The sequence below is a fragment of the Patiria miniata genome, unplaced genomic scaffold, assembly GCF_015706575.1.
Source record: "Patiria miniata isolate m_02_andy unplaced genomic scaffold, ASM1570657v1 HiC_scaffold_20, whole genome shotgun sequence".
NCBI lineage: Eukaryota > Metazoa > Echinodermata > Asteroidea > Valvatida > Asterinidae > Patiria > Patiria miniata.
The window spans coordinates 2,646,935-2,664,396 of record NW_024037059.1 but is presented as its reverse complement, the minus strand read 5'-3'; the positions used below and the strand labels follow the sequence as shown (position 1 = coordinate 2,664,396).

Genomic DNA, 17,462 nt, shown 5'->3' with positions numbered 1-17,462 from the left:
GCAGTAACGCGGTATCGCGGACGGAATTATCTCTGATTTCTGGATTTCTGTGATAAATTATCACAGTAACGCGGTATCGCGGACGGAATTATCTCTGATTTCTGGATTGCTGTGATAAATTATCGCAGTAACGCGGTATCGTTGAATGATTTATCTTTGATTTCTGGATTTCTGTGCTAAATTATCACAGTAACGCGGTATCGAGGAAAAGGTATCTCTGATTTCTGGATTTCTGTGATAAATTATCACAGTAACGCGGTATCGCGGAAGAAATTATCTCTGATTTCTGGATTTCTGTGATAAATTATCACAGTAACGCGGTATCGTTGAATGATTTATCTTTGATTTCACGATTTCTGTGATAAATTATCGCAGTAACGCGGTATCGCGGAAGGAATTATCTCTGATTTCCTGATTTCTGCGATAAATTATCGCGGTAAAGCCCGGTTCATACTTCACGCGAAAGCGAAAGCGAAGCGAAAATCGAGACGTCAACAATACATTCGAAGCGCGTCCACCATTGTTGACGACAAGAATTTCGCTTCGCACAAGCTTTCGCGTGAAGTATGAACCGGGCTTTATAACGCGGTATCTCGGAAGGCAATTCAAGCTTCCGTAATTATGGGCGCGCCCGGCGTGCAATCTTCGAAATGCCCGCGCATCATCATCTCTCATCTAGGCGCTTGCGTCAAGTTGATCTGACATCGCGCACTCTGTAAGTGTTCTCCACTGTTCTCTGTCTGATGCCACGTGCCACGTGCATCGATCCTTGATGTTGACCCCCGTGGTTGTCAGGTCCTTGTTTACTCTCTTCAGCCACGTGGTTCGTTGTCCCCCTATTGGTAGCTTGTTCTTGCGGATTGCGTCTAGAAGTGCTTGCTTGGCAGGAGCTTCCTCGGGTAGTCTCAGGAGATGGCCTGTCCACCTAAGACGTCTTCGGGTGATGGCAGTACTCCAAGGGATCTCGTTGGTTCTCCTGTACAGTTCTTTATTGGTGATCTTCTTGGGCCATTTTATATTAAGGATTGAACGCAAGAGTCTTCTGTGAAATGCATCAAATGTTCTCTTCTAGTGACTTAGTAAATGTCCATAGTTCGCTGTTGTATAGGAATACAGATGCTATGAAGGCGCGGAATGTTTTGAGTTTCGTGTTGTTTGAGATTGCATCACTGTTGAAGACATTCCTGAAAAGTATTTTCCTCCTGGTAATATCTTGCTCAGTGTCGAGAAAAGAACCCAAGTATTTGCATTTCTTCCAACTGGTGTTGCTTCCGTTTCTACTGATGTGGTGTTTCTCTGTCTTAGACGTGTTTACTGTGAGGTTTCCCCCCTTTAGTACCTCAGGTGCCTTCCTCAGTTGCTATCGGGTGGATATTGTTACTTGCCCAAGTGATGTCATCAGCATACTGTAATCCCATCTCAAAGTATGCTGGCGGGCAAATGGCGTAGCTGTGGTTCTCGAGTTCCACAGGAAGGGATTGGGACTGTGTCTGCTTGCAGTATAATTGTGATCCTGAAGAGTGAATGGTGTCTCGGGTGTTTCCGGGTCAAGTTGTCTCAGTGCTTTTGCCAGGTATAGAGTGAAGAGAATGGGACTGAGGCAGTCTCCTTGAGGCACGCCGATGTTGGTTTTGTAGGGCTTACCCAAGATAGTTCCCACCAGGCGCGGTTCTACGGGGGGGCTGGGGGGGGGGGGCTGTAGCCCCCCAAAAATTTTGTCTAGCCCCCCAAAATAAATTCCTTAAAAAAAAAAAATTGCATTAGCAAAAAGAAGGATTGTGATGTACATGCGAACGGTCTCCCCCTGAAGAAGAAATAGCCGTGACAAGGGTGCATTAGTTAATATAGTGTGAATGATTTTAGGATCTTATTGGCGCTCCCCATTGAAAATATGGCAGGAGCCCCCCCCCCCCCCCCCCCCCCCCCCAACCTATTGATTTTCGGAGGCCTAAGTGTCTGGAAAAAATAACCGGTCAACATTTCAGCACGCCTCCCTGAAAAAAATGCTGGATCCACCGTGCTAGCCCCCCCAAAATATTGGTTCTAGAACCGCGCCTGGTTCCCACTCTGACTTGCAATCGAACGTCTCTAAGCAAGATTGCCAGTAAGTGGAGTTCGTCTTGCTCTAGTATCTCTTTAAGATCCTCAAAGAGAACCACTCTCCTCACCGAGTCAAAAGCCTTTGACATGTCGAGCAGCAGTAGGTGAAGTTCATAGCTATCGTCATTTACGTCATCATCACAGCCAGGGGTTAGTGTAAGGAACGAGCACGCGCCCCTGGAGTCGAGGCTGCACTGATGCGAACGCCTCGACTTACTCTGTACGGCTGTTCGCGGAAGTGTGTGTGGGGCGTAAGTACATGCACACAAAGCACACGCAAGGGTCGTTGGGGCTAACGGTATAGTACAACTTGCGGTTGCGTCGCGGCGCGCGGTAGCGGGAACAAGCTCGTATGGGAACAAGTGATAGCCTTGGTCAAGGCTAACTTGGAAGGTATCATTTTTACTTTAGGTATATCAGGACCAAACCAAGATATATTAACCACTCAAAATCCCAAGATGTTGAGGGGTTTGTTAAATCCAATCATTTTAAAAAATATTTTGATCGACTTAAGCCGGATGAGTTTGGATATGTTTTCTTTTTGCGTGATAATTTTAATAATTTTGTTGAACACCCTTTTTCCAAAATGGACGTAACTTAAGTAAAAGATACAGAAAATGGCGATACTGCCATGCGCGCGCTGGGCCGAATCAGCTGGGGTTTTTTTGACAGACGGACCTGCGCTTATAGTGTACGTATAGCTCCATGGTACAATGTACATTGTATATTGTACAACTTTGTAGCACATCATGCATGTACCAAAAATATTTAAATGAATTAGTGCAAAACTAAAGGAGTTGAAATAGTCCATTCCCATGCAGTTTGTCCACAGATTAGCACACGGTCACCTCATGATACTCTATCGAGAAACCTAAGACACCTAATAAATTGATAAATACATATGTTAACGTATAGAATAAATTATCCGAAAATATCCCTTGCCTCAAATGGGGGATTGAAATATGGAAATTTGATCAGTTTTCCTCTCCCTCCTTTTTCCACGGGCGGAGCAAGGTGCATTTGTATGGGGCAGGGTAAATATTTATTGAAAGGGCACTAGCATATCCGTGCTGACTTGGCCTCTATGAAATCAAATGGGGGGGGGGGGGGGGGGTGTACCATCTGTCAATGAGGACGCTGTATGTTCAAAGTGGACGATCATACACACTATCGGACAATATATGAGTTTTTCAGGGAGGTACACGGGCGAAATTCCTCCAAAAGGCACTTGTTACAGCCGCTAGCTAAACAAGGGCACTTGTGTAAAGAAAAAAGGCACTCTTTCAAAATATGGGGGGGGGGGGGGGGGGGGGGTTAACACTTTCGAAAAAAGACACTTGAAAGGAAAAGGGCAGTCTTTACACAATATTGGGGGGGGGGGGAGTAAAAACCTGACCCCACCCCGCTGGCTACGCTACCGTTTTCGTGTCTTTTTTGTCCCCTCCCCCTCAGTTTACTTCCAGGCAACAGTAAATTAGTTTGACTTTTGTTGTCCCTGACTCGCCTAGTATTGATTTTTTTAAAAACCATTTTAAACATGAGGGTTTTTTGTGTCCTCCTGCTGATTGAATTCTCATACTTGCATGCTCCCCTCAATTACTCATACACTCATTATTCAGGCATGTTTTTTACCAAATCGTAATTCGGCCTTGTCTATAGTTGCCCTGCTGTCATATCGTCTTTATTGTATAATAGCTTTTTTTCTTTATTTTGTCTGGTTATTTTTGTATTTGTAGTTTTTGGAGTTGTCTTGTACCTGTAATTTATAGTGTTCTTGTTTTTGTTTTGTGCTGTTGAGGTCCAAAAAATAATAATACTGATAATAATAATAAAACTTCCGGTCTACTATACGCCCCCCCCCCCCCATCAGAATATTATCGGAAGACTAAAGCAGGATGGACACACATCAACCTTTATATGAAAAGCCAAGCTGTTGAACATGGGGTTCTTTTTTCGGAACAAATTTCACTGTAACTACTTTACTGCAAAACAAAAAGGATAGAAGATACTATTTTTTCCACAGAAAAATCTCAGAACTCTTAAAGCGATGCATGACAGGTCAAGTTGTATGGGCGGAGTCGAATATATGCATATTAATATGCGCATACTATTTGCGCACTGACGTGAATCAGACAAGGCGGTGAAAATGGAAAGGATTTCCCGGCATCTTTTTGTGTTTGTGTGCGGTACGTCCTCGTACAGCGGGCCGGTGTGATTAGGTTTGTCGTTTAATTAGACATTTTCTGCATATGTGATGCCGTAATTGAAGAGAGTAAACATGTAATGCCAAGGTGAGCGGATCAATTTCAAGTTTTAACGATCTTTTGGTCGTAATCAGGAAATCGGATCATGTTTACGCGCGACGACATGACGAGCTAGCATGACAAGTTGTGCATGACGTGAAAAAAAACCCCACGTAAACACGTGTGTGACTTTGCCCGTGTTGGAGGAATAATTATGCCACGGGCCAAGGCCTAAAACAATACTGCTCTTTAGTTCTTAAACTATCCGTACTACTAGTTGGGTATTCTACGACCAGACTAACTGATTTGATCTAAGTAAAAAAGCACAATTTGTGGATAAAACAATAGCGAATGAAGCAATGACAGAATTAGCCCGACTGCGTCTGGCCGTACAGTACTATCGCAAGCTCTGTAGTACGGCCAGACGCCCGATGCTTCCACAGAGACTGAATTTTGTTGGCCGCCGATGTAGCGATTTTGCTACATCTTTCGATCGCGATTATCTTTTCATCCAGGACACAAATTTCCAAAGTTAAGGTTTTTAGTCGTAGAGCATCTCATACCTTTTCGAAAAAAACGTTATTTGGTCTCAATATTTTCATCCATCTGGCCACAAGACGAATTTCAGTCATCAGATTCCACAAATATCGTCCCCCATGCGATCCCCCATGCGATTTCAAAATGGCGGCCGCGCTGTAATGTATGCAATATGCAGGCGCGCCCGCGCAAACTCATGAATATGCATAAACAGTCTGTGACGTATGACCTCGTGTTTTTGGACGTGCGTGCGGCGGGGCCGTACTTCCAAAAACACGAGGTCATACGTCACAGACTGTTTATGCATATTCATGAGTTTGCGCGGGCGCGCCTGCATATTGCATACATTACAGCGCGGCCGCCATTTTGAAATCGCATGGGGGATCGCATGGGGGACGATATTTGTGAAATCTGATGACTGAAATTCGTCTTGTGGCCAGATGGATGAAAATATTGAGACCAAACAATGTTTTTTCGAAAAGGTATGAGTTGCTCTACGACTACGAACCTTAACTTTGGAAATTTGTGTCCTGGATGAAAAGATAATCGCGATCGAAAGATGTAGCAAAATCGCTACATCGGCGGCCAACAAAATTCAGTCTCTGTGGAAGCATCGGGCGTCTGGCCGTACTACAGAGCTTGCGATAGTACTGTACGGCCAGACGCAGTCGGGCTATGACAGAATCTGAAAGCGAAACATAGGCCTGCAAACTGTTCAAATGTCAAAACCTACTCCCCCTGGAAACTCATCATCATGTACATTTTCAATCTGGCTTTCATACACCATTTTTCATGGTCATTCATGTACATTACACTAGTAAACAGCCTGTTTGAATCAATCAGGTCAGGCTATTTATTTTTATTTAAATGAAAGTCTGACATCAATTTGGGAGAAATTTGCTAAATGAATGCCATTACAAATCGAAAAATACTGTACAAAGTCTTGTGTACGTGCTTTGGAGTTTCCTCGTTTTTTCCTTCTATATTCCCAGTTGCATGCCTGTACATTTGGTATGGGGAAGCAAGTTGGTTGGGGTGGGACCTTTCAATTGCCCCGCCTCCTTCCCTGTGGAAGATTTCCCCCTAAACAATGTAAAGCATGTGTTGTGCAAGTCCAAACATTTGGGACTATGATTAGTGAATGACACTATCTTACAGCATGGAGGAAAAAATAGATCTTTTTTTCTAAAAAAATAAAAATCCTCCAAGTTACAGCACAGATAGAAATATTAATGATGTAGGCCCATAACCTCTTGCCTTAAAACCCCAACGTCCTAGTACTAAAAGTTCCCCAGGACTACCTTGCTAAATCCAACAGAGTATGACGGTTACTCATATGAGTTTCCTGCTCAATCCAACACAGTCCCACACAATCTAACTTGCTAAATTATTGGGTACTTGAACATATAAAATGACTGGCCTGCTCAATCCAACAGAATCCAACTGTACCTTATTTTTCCGTTTCCTGCCAGATCCAACAGAGTAACTTGCTGTTGTTTGCCAGCACCCAACAGAATCTGACTCTGAATGTTTTCAGTTGCCTGCTGAATCCAACAGATTTCAACAGGATTATATACAAATTACAAGGGATTTACTGCTCAATCCAACAGTACCCAGGGGGTATATCTTTATCTGGATCCTGTTGGATTGAGCAGGGTTTGGGTTAAATTATCTTCTGATACCTGAAAACACCTAAACCATGAACCGTTTCACAGATAACGCCATCTTTGTGGTCATGTGGTGAAGCCAGGATATATCATCGAATAAGATGGTGGTATCTGTTAAACCTTGCTCTATGGTGAAACTGTGTATTGAGGGTGCAAGGTCAGCAGTTCAAATTGGATAACGCATAGAGCTAAGAATACAAGTAACATCATAAACGACACAAATTAATGACATTGTGCAAATGCATCGTGAAGCAAATTCAAGGCTTTATTCCCCCATAATGACACCCTTATTATGGCCCTCAACGTTAGATCTTAGATTTTACAGACATTTGGTGCACACAGCATATTGCCCCAAACTGTGTGGTACACGCTAGTATGCCATGTGCATTGTGCACACTTTGCTTCAGTGCACAGAAACAGGTGGCTAACACATCTAGGGCCTTGTAAAATTATGTCAATGTTTTCTCTGTTGCGGTTTAGTGGTTTGTCTCAAAGTGAGTCTGAATTGAGTGTTATGAAAACAAACAAAAAAGCTTATTCACATTCAGCCTAATTACTTAAGTTTGTTCATGAGCTAATTATAAGGGAATCATGTGACAAAAATTGAAGAGGGAGTAACACCAGCAAATGTAATAGCAACCTTTGATTGTAAACATGAAGATACTGGTACAGGACTTAAATAATATCTTGGTTTTTGTCAAAACATTCTTCCCATTGATTCCATTTTTATGTTTTGACTTGATTTGGGGTTATTAAAAATCTCCAGAGGTAAAGAAAACTGCAAGCAGCCATTTTGTGCAATGCATTGTGGGTGTCTGCGGAATATGCAAATTGCTCATGAATATTAATTTTTGTCTCATAAATATTCATAATATTAATCACATGTATATGAATAATTAATAAGCTAATAAATATGCACTTAATTGTTACAAACTTAAAGTTTGCCTTCTGTCACAATTAATTAATGTGGATGATAAGTATGATTATGAAGTATATATAAAATGTTCACTGGTATAATTCCCAAAAATTCCCTTTAAAAATCTTCGAATCTGTTTTGCCCTCAAAATTTGAGGAAATACACCAGAAAGAACTTCAGTGTGTAGCGTCGACATATTTTCCTGTTGTATGCTTAAACATTAGGGGATGCTGGTCGTTAGCTGTTTGTCAAGTTCAACAGTATACAGTGTACATGCACGTAGAGTGTATGCTGTGTGTGTGCATGATTCAGTATTAAGTAAACCAAGGTTTAAACGCCGCCTTTCGAGTTACTTCGAGTGTATAGCAAGGTCCTGTTTCTTCCCACAATGTTGACTTGAACAAACAAAAATATCAACTCACTGGTCATAAATGCAGTTACATTCCCATAATTAAGACACTTTTTCTTCCATTGTGACATGTACAGTACATGTACATGGCTCATTAAGGGTTAGAAAACAAAAGAACAATAGACCCACAAGGAAGTCTTTAGAAATCTATCTTCCTCGTTAGGGAAATGCTGTGGAGTTTGAGATTTCAATAAGAACAAAGGAAAACAAAACAAGGAAAACAGAGGTCTTCCCCACAAGTATCATGTAAAGCTGGGGGACTGTACGTGTGTACAGTGCATTCCAACATTTTACCAATCCACATTTCAAGTGATGAGTTTACGTTGTTTTGAACTGGTACAGCTGTTGACATTGCATAATTTTGGTCCGCAGAAGTTAAATCATTGCTGAATGTATCATTTGATTGACATTTGTATCTTCAGATTCAGTGAGCTTGGATAATCACCTTGGATCCTGCATCACTCGCCTGGCGGCAGGTTTCCATCTTGTCCTGTCAAGTAGATCATGAGCGCAGTGGCTGGTAGCCAATCCGCAAGAAAGGTATGTTAGGCCCCGCCTCTGTTGAATAATTCAGCGACCCCAATTAGAAGCACCACAAAGTTGAAACCATGCTCTCGCATGCAGGTCGTATGCACAAGCTCAATGCTCCAATAGTAGGTAAAGTTAAGTCTGTCATGAGCCAATATAGCCCATCAGGCCGGTGTTAATCTCCAGTTTCCTTGGCATGAAACAACTGAGGATGGATGAGGTTGCTGTCAATGTAGGTGAATTTTTAGTCTTTATTTTGGACGAGATGTTACTCATTTACCCGTTGCTCTTGTGCTGAGAGAAGAAATTCATGACAAACTATCTTGCTCAGGGACATAGAAACTGAGTCCGTGCACCAGACTAGAGGCCGGCCGAGACAATCGTATTGAATGTCTGGCTACATTTCCTGTCTTTCTTTACTGCATTGAACACAAGCGTTTGCTTTATGTTTGTTTCTTACAACGAAAGTCAGATTTAACAGTAAAGTTATTTCTCTTTTTGGCAGATGCCGACAGGTTCATCAAGAAGGTGAGTTAATTATGATCTTGACATCAAAACTTATTTTTGGATGAATGAACTAAACTGATTCCCTGGAAGAGATTACATCTTGATGAAGATCTTAAAATTGACTTCTGATGTAATTTTGGCGTTGGGGCAGTGTAAATGCTAACATCCGGGTGTAATGGTAGAGTAGATCATTTGCAGCTATCCAAAAGGTAAATGACCATATTATTGTTAAAAAGCTTAGGTGGTTTAAAGATAGTAATGGCACTAAAGTCCCTGGGAAATTCTTCCTTCTGGCATGCTGTCATTTTGAAGAAAACATTAAACAAAAGGTCATTTCCAATTTCTTAACCCCCCTCCCCCTGTACTGTATTTACAGGAAGGCTAGGGTGCCTCTGCACATCACCAGGCAAGCCATCATTGAAGATGGCCCAGCCATGGACAATGAAGACGAAGAGGATACGGGATTCCTGGATCCAGATATCCCAAGTACGAGCAGCAAGGCCATGTGCAACGGAATGGGCGTCGGTGAAGATAGTCCCAAGGTGGAGACCACCAAAGAGGAACCGGAACTTCCTGAGGGTAAGACCAAAACAATTTATTGATGAAATAGGGTGCCTCTGCACCATTGTTGACTTGCTGAAAAGCCTACTAATGACTTTTGTATGCACTCCAGAAATCTGCCAGATTCTACCATGTGGGCTCCGTGCACATGTACCCCCTCAATGATAAGGAAGGGAGAGGGGGAGACCACTTCGAGTGACTTTTGAAGGCAAACCCGACGACGCCTGACACTCACGCGAAAACGCTATGGCTTTGTGCACATTCGGATTTCAGAATATCATTAGTCCAGAGATGCCAACCATTACTCTTTTGGAGTAATTATTAGGATTTTGAGGCATGTTACTACTCTTGAAATTTCCAGCTGTCCTATACGCCAACATTGTGGTTACTCTGAAAAGTACTGTGGTTACTCTTAAACTTGACTGTTGTCCTATGTATTTACATTAGAATTACTCTTTGCAGGAAGAATCATTACTATTTTGTAGTCTGTAAAGTTCTCTGTTAATCCTGCGTGCTTTGCATCTGTAGTGTGCGCACGCGGTGTTATCTGGCCAAGGGGCTCTCGAATTGCACAAAAGAGCCCTCTCTTGTTCGCGCATGGAGCCCATGTGTCATGCTCGTTTGACTAAAACATGGACTTGACAACAACACTTGATGCCGTCATTTCATTAGTGTGGTTGGTTAACATTTTGTTATGGTATTACCCTGGCAGGTACGATTGTCGTCCAGCCTGAAGCCGTGCCCGATAACGAGAATGATTTTGAAGGGCCAGAGTTTAAAGCGAAAGGCAGAACCAGACGTAGTATACACAAAGGTAATGGACACGTTTGTTTCCAAAAACTCGACTAATTACTTTTCCTAATTTTTCTTAGTTTTTTTTACCTTGATCCTACTTTTCCTACTTTTTTCTTGAAATTCCTGCTTTTTCTTACTTATTTTTTTGTCCCACAACCGTGAAAAATAAAACCTCATGGAATATTTTTCATAACTTTGTTAACACTGTCATATGTAAATCACACAATGAAGGGCTTGGGTTCAGAGTTACTGTGGTAGCTTACAAGAGCTTAGTTGAGGATGGAACACAAGTGTTGTGAGTACAGAACATGCCAAATGTGGCTTATGATGCTGCGGACATGGGTGAATATCAATGAAAACTACTTCTGAAAGCCCGCAAAAGTCCTACTTTTATCCTTATTTTGTCCTCCAAAGTCCTACCTTTGTCCATTTTTTTAAAAAAGTTTTGATCCTACTGTTCTTACACTTTCATCTACCTTTTTCACCTGAAAGCCTGCTTTTGTCAATCTTGGGAGATGGAAAGAATGAGTTGGATTGTTATTTAGAATGTACTCCTTTAGCTTTTATAATAGGCCTCAATTTCTTACGGGTACGACATGAAGATCATAATAAATTAACGTGTCGAAGCTAAAATTTGTCTGAATGTTTATGTTTCCAGATGTCATCAGTGACATTAATCGAGTTCACTGCACGTCCTGTAATAACCAGGTCAACCATCTAGATACCAGGTCGTTCAAGTCGCACCCTGCCTTGAAGGTCGTCCTCTGTCGGGTAAGGTCATTGAACCCTTGTGACCCCTCCCCCTAGGATTGGACCCATTCTACTTGTCAATCAAACAGTGCGCATTGACCAGTTATATGGTGGAGTCCCCCAAACATGGCACACTTCAACGTTTCCCTGGACTTTCCTCATGCAGTGTTGCCACACCTCTTTGTTGACCAACTTCAAACGCATTCAGTGAAATACTGGTGCTTTTACGTAGAAACTCTTACTGTTGAACCTTTGTGAGCAATTTCAGTGTCGAGACATTTAGGCTGAAAATCAGAACTAGCGACGTCCGGAAATTGGGCACAAAATCAGCCAAGTGTTCCCAAACGTGGCGCACTTAACAAGTGTTAATAAGTGTTGGTGACCAAGGCAGCCGGTCACAAACACTGTGAGAAATGTACACAAACAAAATATGGCTGGGGTTTCTTGCCAAATTGGGAGTGACCCATACTTAACATTGTTCTTATGATTGAAATGGAATCAGTGATTATCTCTATCAAAAAAAACATTTTTGAAATGGAATTCATTGGCTACAAATTCAAATGTAAAGGTTAAGTATATGTTTTGACCGAGGAGAGGAAGAAGGTCCGAACACCACCAAATTTTTTTTTTAGGACTTTTTTCCATGCCTACGATGGTTGGATACGCGAAAAAAGACTATTTGACAACTTGAGCGCAAGATTCACACTGTTTGATTGTTATCACGTTTCTTCAACAGAAATGTTTTGACTACTACAGCAGCGGCAAGTTCACGCAGGATGACGATGGCATTGATGAGCAGTGCCGCTGGTGCGCCGAGGGCGGCAGCCTCATCTGCTGTGACTTCTGCTGCAACGCCTTCTGCAAGAAGTGCATCAAGCGCAACCTGGGCCGCAGCACCCTGTCGGCCTTGCTCAGTGGCGAGGGCACCAAGTGGCACTGCTATGTCTGCGACTCCTCACCGCTAAAGCAACTGCAGCAGACGTGCAAAGATGTCACGCACGGCATCAAGAGGTTGGAAGAGGCGGCCAAAGCCCGACGCGCCCACCTGAGTCACAGTGCTGCATCCACAGAGACCTCTGATGTTGAGGAGACTCAAGGGCTTCTGCATCCCAGTATCAGCAGCCTGAGCGTCAGCCTCCGAATTAAACCCAAAGCCCCAAGCTTGGAGATCACACAGGAAGGTCTGAGGGTCCTCAGGCCGCAGGGAGGGGATCGGCACGGACTCAAGATGGCCCTCTGGATGATGCGCAGCCTCATACAGACCTCTGAGAAAGCAGAGAAGGCCATTAAGAAACAGCTAGCTGCCAAACAGGGCACCAGCAAGACAGAAAAACCCTCAGGAGATGAAGTGCAATCCGACGACAAGAAGTGGGTTATGATGAAGATCGGCAACGGGAACTTAAAAAAATCCACTACGAAACAGAATGGACAAACCTCTCTGAGCTCTAAGACCCAAGATCATCCGTCAGCAAAACCTCAGAGTGACCAAAAAAGCATTAAAAAGGAGACCTCTCCATCACCTGCTGATGTCAATGGAAAAATTGCTTCAGATTCTTCTACATCGGAGGTAGAAAACAAACCGAAAGTAGAAAAAGACAATTCTGGGATAACCACACCAGATGAGCAGAGTGAAGAAAAAGAACAAGCTGAGATTGAGAAAGCTGATGCAGGATTGTCTGGACAAAAAGAGAGCAGCAAGAAATCGTTGAGGACAAGGAGTAGTAAAGAGAAAGACATTGAAGAAAATGAAGAAACAGAAATGGACCTTGATCAGGAGGAGAAAGAAATAGAGGACATGGAAACAGAAAATAATGAAGAGACCAAAGAAGAAGCACTTGAGGTTGATAAGCCTGAAGGCAAGGAAGATGCACAGCAGAGAAATGATGCTGATGAGGATGAAAAAAAGGAACAGGAAGAAGAAGAAGAGGCGAATGCTGAGGAACGTAGTGATCAAGATGTTGAGTGCGAGAAGGCACTTATGGAGGAAATCAGCGGCATGGCGTCAGATCACTCAGTAGAGGAACCCTCCACTCCGAAGATGGAGAGACCAGACAGAAAGCATCTCACAAGCATCACACCCCTCCGCATCAAACTGGAGAAGATCCCTCCGTCCAAATTGGAGCAGTCCTACACAAAAGAGCGTAGCAAATCTCCACGGCGACAGAAGACTACACCAAGAAGTTCAAGGAGCAGCTCCTTGAAACAAGAATCGGATTTGTCAGAGAACGATGTGGAGGAGACTGACACAGGTACGAGCACACCAAGGGATAAACAAGTCTCCAAGGAATTGTTGGATAAAAAGGAAGATGACTCATCAGATGACTCTGAATCCTCTGAGAGCAATGAGAGCGATCTGGAAGATATAGATTGGAAGAGTACACCAAGGAGGTCCTCCAGAAGGCAGCAGAAAGAAAGTGATGATGGCAAAGAAAAGGAGCATAAAAAGCTCAAGAAAAAGAAGGTTAACAAAAAGGAAAAGAGCACGGAAAAAGGTGGTTCTAAGGATTCTGACTCTGAAATAGACTTTCCAAAGTCTCCTATAAAGAAGAACGTACTGAAGAGTCCCAAGGGTCCTGGAAAGGACTCTAGCAACATGGAGGATGATGACTCTGAGGAAATTGAACGTCTCCTCACTCCAAGGAAGTCCAAGACCAGGCAGTCATCCAGGCTGAAGCAGACACCAAAGTCAGCTTCCAAGTCCAAGGCCAAATCCAAGAGTAAAGTCCGGGATTCAGATTCCTCCAACTTTGATTCCGACCTTGAGAGGCAGATTAACAATTTGACCAAGGCACCCAAGATGAACCAGAAAGACCGGGAAAATCAAGAAGACAGTGAAGAGGAAGATTCGGGTCCAGAGGTGAAGAAGGCTGAAGAGGAAAGTGATGCGGAGTCTAACAAGGAAAAGGAAGGTAAAGGTACCTCATCCAAGAAGCCTAAGAAATCCAAGAAAGACTCCGATTCAGAAGATGAAACAAACAACAAGAAGCCAAAATCAAAGAAATCCAAAAAAGGAAATGACAGCTCTGACTCCAGCTCTGATTCTGAAGATGAGGCTTTGGAAAATGATGAGAGTCAAGTTGGGGACGATGTCCAGCGAATGGAGAATGTCGGGCAACAAGACGGTGGTGACAGCGATCTGGAAAACAAACTTGCAGAGCAACAGCTGATGGAAGAAATAGAGGCTGAATTGGACAAGGAAGATGCAGACGACGACGAAGATGATGAGGACAGTAGTGATGAAGATTCGGACTCCGACCAGCCAAAAAAGAAGAGCAGAGGAAAGAAGAAAAATAAGACGGCTGAAGATAGTGATGATGAAGATGAATTCAAAGCTGCATCGGGTGAGGAAGAAGAGGATGAGGATGACGATGAGGAGGATGATGAAGATGAAGAATTTTCAGACTCAGATGATGAGAAGTCTTCTAAAAAGAAGCCTGGCAGGCGTCATCGTCTCATGAGAATCAAGCTTGGGGAATCCAGCAGTAGCGGTGATGACGCAGACGCCTCAGACTCGGGCTCCCGGAAGAAAAAGAAATCCAAACGGGGCCGGAAACGGGATCAGGGCAGCCGCAGCTCCTCCTCTGACTCTGACTCTGTCTCGGAAAAGCCCAAGAAAGGAAGCAAGCAAGGGCGCCGTAGGAAGAGGTCATCCACTGGGAGCGACAGTTCCAGCAGGGACTTTCAAAAGGACAGGAGCTACAAGCGGGGCAAGGGAAAAGGCAAGAAGAGACGGCGAATCAAGGTGGCTACTGACTCGGACTCGGACGTCCAGAAGAAAAAAGGATCTGGAAGTGTGAGTATCCAAATCCCATTGCTTGATTAAACGTTTGCAACAGTTGTAAAGCTTCACACGTTAAAGTCCTGTCAAGTTATCAAAGGGCCCATCCAATGGAATTTTTTTTTATGTTATCCCTGAAAATGCACATTTGTGTCCAATTCAACTTTTATTTTCAATTATTGATTTGCCATTCTATTTTTCCTCGGCTTCACCTCGGGAAAAATAGAATGTTTCATGGATCACCTCGGGAGGCTAGTTTTACCACACCACTCCAAGCAGTCAGTATTTGTATGCTATGTGCTCGACCAGTATAAAAGAACTACATTGAAAACCGGACAAGGGGCCTGGTTGCTGATATTAAAAATGGCTCTCTAGGAATGGTGTCCAGGCTTGTAGTCCGGTTTTAAACATACTTGTATAAAATCAGCCAAGCACATATTTACTCCCCTTACTAATATACATGTAGTTCTAAATTACCAACCTGAAAAAAAGTCTTGAAACAAATGTAGAATGGTTCCATTGTCGAAAAATAACACGGCGTTAAGCCCTGAAGGCAATCAGTTGTAATCACAAACAGTTTCAGGAAAGAAAAAAAAATGTCAGAATCAGATTCTGAACAGGAAAAATACTTACATTGAACAAAAAAAATGTGTTTTGAACTGCTTGACCTGACTTCCTGACCTCAAAAGGAAGAACTATTCAATCAGCTTTTGGTGAAAGTCTTTCACTGAGTCACAGATATATAAATCCTCATTTATTTCATCATAATTTAATAATACGTTCTATGTTTCCATATTTAGCTAGTGTTGGGAATTTCCCAAGAGTTGTTACGAAACACACTGTTTTTAGCAATAGGGGATTATTTATGACAAATAGAAATATCTGTTGATATCATGCACATTAAAAAAATAGGTCACTTGGGCATTATTGGTGTCAGTTATTCACTTTGCTGACAACTTTCTCATTTTCATATTTTAATACAAAAGAAACCTGTAAACACAGAACTGGACCTGTGCAGTTATTTTCACTTTTCGACTAAGAGATATTTGTTCTAATTACAAGGTGAGTAAAAAAACCCCGAAATCCTTATGTCGGGACTATTGTTTTAGTGAAGTTTTGCATTTAGCACTTTGAAAATCTAGTATATGAAAGCCCAATTCATAAGCTTTCTTTTAGTACAAGTATCACTCAAATCACTCATGTACTTGTCAAGTTACAGAATTTTAAACACTTGCCTTCTTGTGATCCGTGGACAGAACTTTAAAACGGTGGTTGTGTTTAAAATTCCGAAACTCAAAAAGCACATGAATGATTTGAATGATTCTTGTACTAAAAGAAAGCCTATGAATTGAGCTTTTGTATTCTAGATTTTAAAAGGGCTACATGCAGAACTTCACTAAAACAATAGTCCCGACATTTGGGTTTCGCTTTTTTTTTTACTCGCCCTGTAGTTCTCACACTCCACATTCATAAGTCTTTAATACTTCCCAAGTTTCTAATATGTTTCAAAAAATTAACACATAATGTAATGCCCTACCCAGCATGTATCACAGTGTATGTCTCCTGTTCGTCTTTTGTCAAAGTGTATTAGATGTATGTGTTTAAAATAGATGAATTTTGTTGTGTGTTTAGTCTGAGGAGGAAAAAGACACACCCAGTAAGCACGGCCGTAAGAAGATCCGCAAGCTGATCTCCAAGAACAGACTGCAGGAGGAGACGGTACGTGCAGCCAAGGAGGAGCGAGAACGCCGGAAACGCATCACGGAGAAACGTAAACAGGTAACTCTTACTCAGTTCCTCAAACTTCTCAGAATTCATGGGTTTTTAATTTTGACACTGCACTTGGCCACTTTCATCCTTTCAATGAAACAGTTCGCCTCAACCAATTAGATCAGGACTTCTGGTCAGGTGACCGTGAAAGCTCAGTCTAATTGGTCACAAACACTCTGAGGAATTTTTTGTGGATTCAGCAGGGTTTCTGTGTTTAATTCCGTCTGTTTTCAGTGTGATTGTGCTTCACCCTTAGAACTGTCCTCAATCCTCCAAAAATCCCCAAAAAGTATTGAGACTGAATGGCAAAAAGTGTTCTTGCAGGATACATTGTGAAAAGTTCACAGCATTGTTTATGTTCAGTCATGCATAAGTGAGCCCTGCATTATGCTTGATATCATCCGCACTGCTTCTGAATGTCATCGGCACTGCCTCAACCCATTAACAGTGATTGTTGGAGGATTTTGAAGGAGTGAGGATGGCTTTGAACTAAAATGGCCTAGGGGTTAGGGGTAACGTTGTCTGAAACAGGAACAGATTTGTACCAAGCATGTACGTGTAACATCAGTGAAATGTTGACTTTGACCTTATTTTTTAATTTTTAGGTGACTGAGATATCGGAGGAGGCAGCCGAAACCATGGGAACCGTGGACGAAATCATTTTAGAGTCGGACACTAAGACCAAGAAGGTCTTACTGTCTGTTGAGGATTCCCTGGCGAAGCAGCTTAAACCTCATCAGGTAAACGTCACTGTGAAAGTTATGTAGTTGCACATGTCAGTCAACAGTAAATCACAAGTGTGGTCACAAGTAAATCACAAGTCTAGTTTCAAGTAAATCACAAATCCACAAGTAAATCACAAGTCTAGTCAAAAGTAAATCACAAGGCCAGACACAAGTAA

At 42.5% G+C, this 17,462-nt stretch overlaps 2 protein-coding genes across 3 annotated transcripts in view; one reads left to right on the top strand and one right to left on the bottom strand.

Annotated features, from left to right (window-relative positions):
- Positions 1 to 675: 675 nt before the first annotated feature.
- On the bottom strand, positions 676 to 2,189 carry LOC119727203. The gene is made up of 2 exons (XM_038199064.1): positions 2,073 to 2,189; positions 676 to 1,002 (listed from the first exon to the last, which is right to left on the bottom strand). The coding sequence occupies exons 1-2, from the start codon at positions 2,187 to 2,189 to the stop codon at positions 676 to 678; spliced, it is 444 nt and encodes a 147-aa protein (XP_038054992.1).
- Positions 2,190 to 4,237: 2,048 nt separating this feature from the next.
- The window catches only part of LOC119728594 (transcriptional regulator ATRX homolog), a 32,507-nt gene continuing 19,282 nt past the window's right edge, over positions 4,238 to 17,462 (top strand). For both annotated transcript variants that reach the window (XM_038200891.1, XM_038200890.1), the window contains exons 1-9: positions 4,238 to 4,391; positions 8,295 to 8,412; positions 8,906 to 8,928; positions 9,284 to 9,486; positions 10,181 to 10,282; positions 10,922 to 11,034; positions 11,750 to 14,806; positions 16,424 to 16,570; positions 17,167 to 17,301. In XM_038200891.1, coding sequence (XP_038056819.1) covers positions 8,377 to 8,412; positions 8,906 to 8,928; positions 9,284 to 9,486; positions 10,181 to 10,282; positions 10,922 to 11,034; positions 11,750 to 14,806; positions 16,424 to 16,570; positions 17,167 to 17,301 — 3,816 coding nt within the window. In that variant the 5' untranslated portion in view covers positions 4,238 to 4,391; positions 8,295 to 8,376. The remainder of the gene's footprint in view (positions 4,392 to 8,294; positions 8,413 to 8,905; positions 8,929 to 9,283; positions 9,487 to 10,180; positions 10,283 to 10,921; positions 11,035 to 11,749; positions 14,807 to 16,423; positions 16,571 to 17,166; positions 17,302 to 17,462) is intronic.

Excerpts from the sequence above, each read along its gene's own strand:
- LOC119727203 (XM_038199064.1), bottom strand. The coding sequence starts at position 2,189 with ATGTCAAAGGCTTTTGACTCGGTGAGGAGAGTGGTTCTCTTTGAGGAT. Across the intron at positions 1,003-2,072 it reads TTAGAGACGTTCGATTGCAA|AAGATCACCAATAAAGAACT; the intron begins GTCAGAGTGGGA and ends AAATGGCCCAAG.